Raw genomic sequence first — 3,342 nt, forward strand, 5'->3', positions numbered from 1 at the left:
AATATGGACATTTTGATGATGTTAATTCTTCCAACCCATTAACATGGGATATCTTTCTATTTATTTGTGTCCTCTTCAATTTTTTTCACCAATGTTTTATAGTTTTCATTGTAGAGGTCTTTTTCCTCCTCTGTTAAATTTACTCCTAGGTATTTAATTTTTTTGGTAGCTGTTGTGAATGGGATTACTATCTTGATTTCTTCTTCAGCTATTTTGTTTTTGTCATATAGGAAGACTATTGATTTTCATGTGTTGATTTTGTATCCTGCCACTATACTGAATTTATTAGTTCTAGTAATATTGTGGTGGAGTCTTTAGAGATTTCTATGTATAGGATCAATGTCATCTGCAAATAGGGATAGTTTGACTTTCTCATTTCCAATTTGAATGCACTTTATTGCTTTCTCTTGCCTTTTTGCAGGGGCTAAAACTTCCAGTAATATGTTACATAAGAGTAGAGAAAGTAGGAATCCTTGTCCAGTTCCAGATCTTAGAGGAAAAGCCTCCAATTTTTGTCCATTAACTGTGATGTAAGCTGTGGGTTTGTTTATATGGCCTTTATTGTGTTGAGGTACATTTCTTCTATACTTAATTTGTTGAGTGTTTTTATCATGAAGCAGTGTTAGATTTTATCAAATGCTTTCTCTGCATCTATTGAAATGTTCATGTGGTTTTTTTTCCTTCATTCTCTTGATGTGATGTATCATGTTTATAGATTTTCATATGTTGAACCATCCCTGCATCCCTGGGATGAATCCCTCTTGACCATAGTATATGATCTTTTTAATGCATTGCTGGATTCTGTTTGCTAGTACTTTGTTGAGGATCTTCGAGTCTGTGTTCATCAGAGGTATTGATATGTAGTTTTCTTTTTTTGTTGTGTCTTTTTCTGATTTTGGTATGAGGGTAATGCAGGCCTGTAGAATGAGTTTGGAAGTGTTACTTCCTCTTGAATTTTTTGATAGAGTTTGAGAAGAATTGGTATTCTTCTTTAAATGTTTGCTAGAATTTGGCAGTGAAGCCATCTCGTCCCAAGATTTTCTTTGTTGGAAGACTTTTTATTATTGCTTCAATCTCATTACTCATTATTGGTCTGTTTAGGTTTGCACTGTGAGAGTTCCAGTCTCTTAAAAATTATCTTTTCTTGATGGTGATGGGAAACTTTGGGAGTAAAGGCAGGTGTCTGTGTATAGTGTGCTGTCTCAAACTGGGAGTCTCCAGTGGGTTTGCTGTTCTGAGTGGTGGTTTTGTTCCTAAGTTATCTTGAAGGAATTCTGATTTATAGATCTGAGATAATATAAGTAAAGCAGTAGTGCCCAAATGCTAGTCAATGGTAAATTTTTATCCATTCCTAGTAAAAGGGAAAGAAGATAATTCTGAAATTATGTCCTTTCTATTTTTTTCCTAATGTTAAAATGTCTTTTCTAAAAAAAAATAAAATTGGCAATGTTAACAGATGGTAGTGGGTTTTGTGGTTTTTTGTTTTTTTGTTAATAAATGTCCTTTTAATAAGTTGGTAATCCGGGCCGGCCCGGTGGCGCACTGGAGAGTGCGCCGCTTGGGAGCGCGGTGGCGCCCCCACCGAGGGTTCGGATCCCATGTGGAGACCGGTTCCCGCTCACTGGCTGAGCTCGGTGCGGGCGCAACACCAAGGGTTGTGATCCCGTTACCGGTCAGTAAAAAAGACAAAAAGGGAAAAAAAAATACTGGTCAGTAAAAAAAAAAAAAAAAAGACAAAAAATAAAAAAATAAAATAAGTTGGTAATCCTATTTCAGTGTCTTTTAGAAAAATTTTTGCAGGTGTGTGAAATGTATAAGTTTGGACTGCTGAACTAAAGTACTTTTACTGCAGTATGAAGTTATTGTCTTTGTTACTTGGAGGTGAAAGCATGATTTAATGAAGGTTTTCTTTAAGTGCTGTAAAAAATGTCTGTTTAACTTGAGAATAATTAGGGGTTCAGTAAATCAGTCTTTATAAAACCTAATGGTTATTTCTTTTTGCATAATAAGGCTTTTGCAGATATGCTGAAAGTAAACAAGACCTTAAAAAGTCTAAACATAGAATCCAATTTTATCACTGGAAGCGGGATCCTGGCCCTGGTAGAGGCACTAAAAGAAAATGACACCTTGACAGAGATCAAGATCGACAACCAGGTAAGGAAGGGCAGGCAAAGCCAACTCCCAGGGTATACAGTGACAAGGGGAAGTGCCACAAGGAGTGAGTTTAAAAGACCAAGTTCAGTGTGTGACTCGTAATGTTCTGGCTTTACTGTGAGTTAAAACAGCTTCTGGCCCACAGAGGGTGAGCAGAAGAGCTTGTCACTAATTAAGCAATGCACTCTGGGACAGCCTGAGACATAAAGAGCCAGCTATCCCCCTAACCCTAGACTAGTCACGCACTAGAAGAGAAAGCCAGGAGGTGGAGGCAGAGGTGGTGACAGCTCCTTTCTTCAGCCATCATCATTGTTACCTTTAGCTTGCTTTGCTTCTCACTGGGACTGTGGCTGGAAGGAGAAAGCAGAGTGGCCATGGCCAGAGACTCAGATTTCTTGCTCTTGGCTGGAGGCTGCCAGAGGTGAAAGAGCAGACTCAGGCTTCTGCAGTCTGGTGTTGGCCACAGAGAACCTATTGAAAGGAATCAGGGTTCTAGAAGGTGGTGTGGCATAGGGTAGCAGTCCACACCCATAGTATGATCACACTCTCAACTCTGCCCAGCATTTCTCGGGTTCCCATCAACAGCCCAAGCAAGCTGCTTTTCCCTAGAGCCACCACTTCCTGTGCCTTGGAGACCTCTTTTTCCCAGCCTCGGCCTGCAGTGCCTTCAGAGTTGCTCTGCTGGCCTCTCCTGGCTCCTGCCCAGCAACACTCACTATCAGCCATGATGCTGTGCCCTGCTTCTTCGGCTACAGGGAAGTGTCTGCCATGGGGATTCAGCAAATCTGAAGAGTCTAGACACTATGTCATGGGGAGAAAGAGCCCTGGAATGGACCAGAAAGAGCAGAGAGCAAGACTTGTGGTGTGAGCATTCCCTGTGGTGTGTTGGCAGAGTAACAATGGGGACAAGAGGGACAATGTAGAGAGTAAATGTTCAAATTACCCTTTGCAGGGGCCGGCCCGGTGGCGCACTGCGCTAGTGCGCCGCTTGGGAAGCGCAGCAGCGCTCCCGCCGAGGGTTCGGATCCCACATACAGACCGGTTCCCGCTCACTGGCTGAGCGAGGCGCGGGGGCAACACCGAGGGTTGCGATCCCGTTGCCGGTCCCGGTCCAGTGCGGGGACGACACTGAGGGTTGCGATCCATTGCCGGACATGGAAAAAAGACAAAAAAAAAAAAAGTTTCACT

The 3,342-nt window shown here is 42.0% G+C and overlaps 1 protein-coding gene across 1 annotated transcript in view; it reads left to right on the forward strand.

Moving 5' to 3' along the window:
- The window catches only part of TMOD2 (tropomodulin 2 (neuronal)), a 41,817-nt gene that overhangs the window by 27,424 nt on the left and 11,051 nt on the right, over positions 1 to 3,342 (forward strand). The window contains exon 7 of the mRNA XM_008591885.1: positions 2,011 to 2,154. Coding sequence (XP_008590107.1) covers positions 2,011 to 2,154 — 144 coding nt within the window. The remainder of the gene's footprint in view (positions 1 to 2,010; positions 2,155 to 3,342) is intronic.

This window comes from Galeopterus variegatus, unplaced genomic scaffold, assembly GCF_000696425.1.
Source record: "Galeopterus variegatus unplaced genomic scaffold, G_variegatus-3.0.2 Scaffold7369, whole genome shotgun sequence".
Classification (NCBI taxonomy): Eukaryota; Metazoa; Chordata; class Mammalia; order Dermoptera; family Cynocephalidae; genus Galeopterus; species Galeopterus variegatus.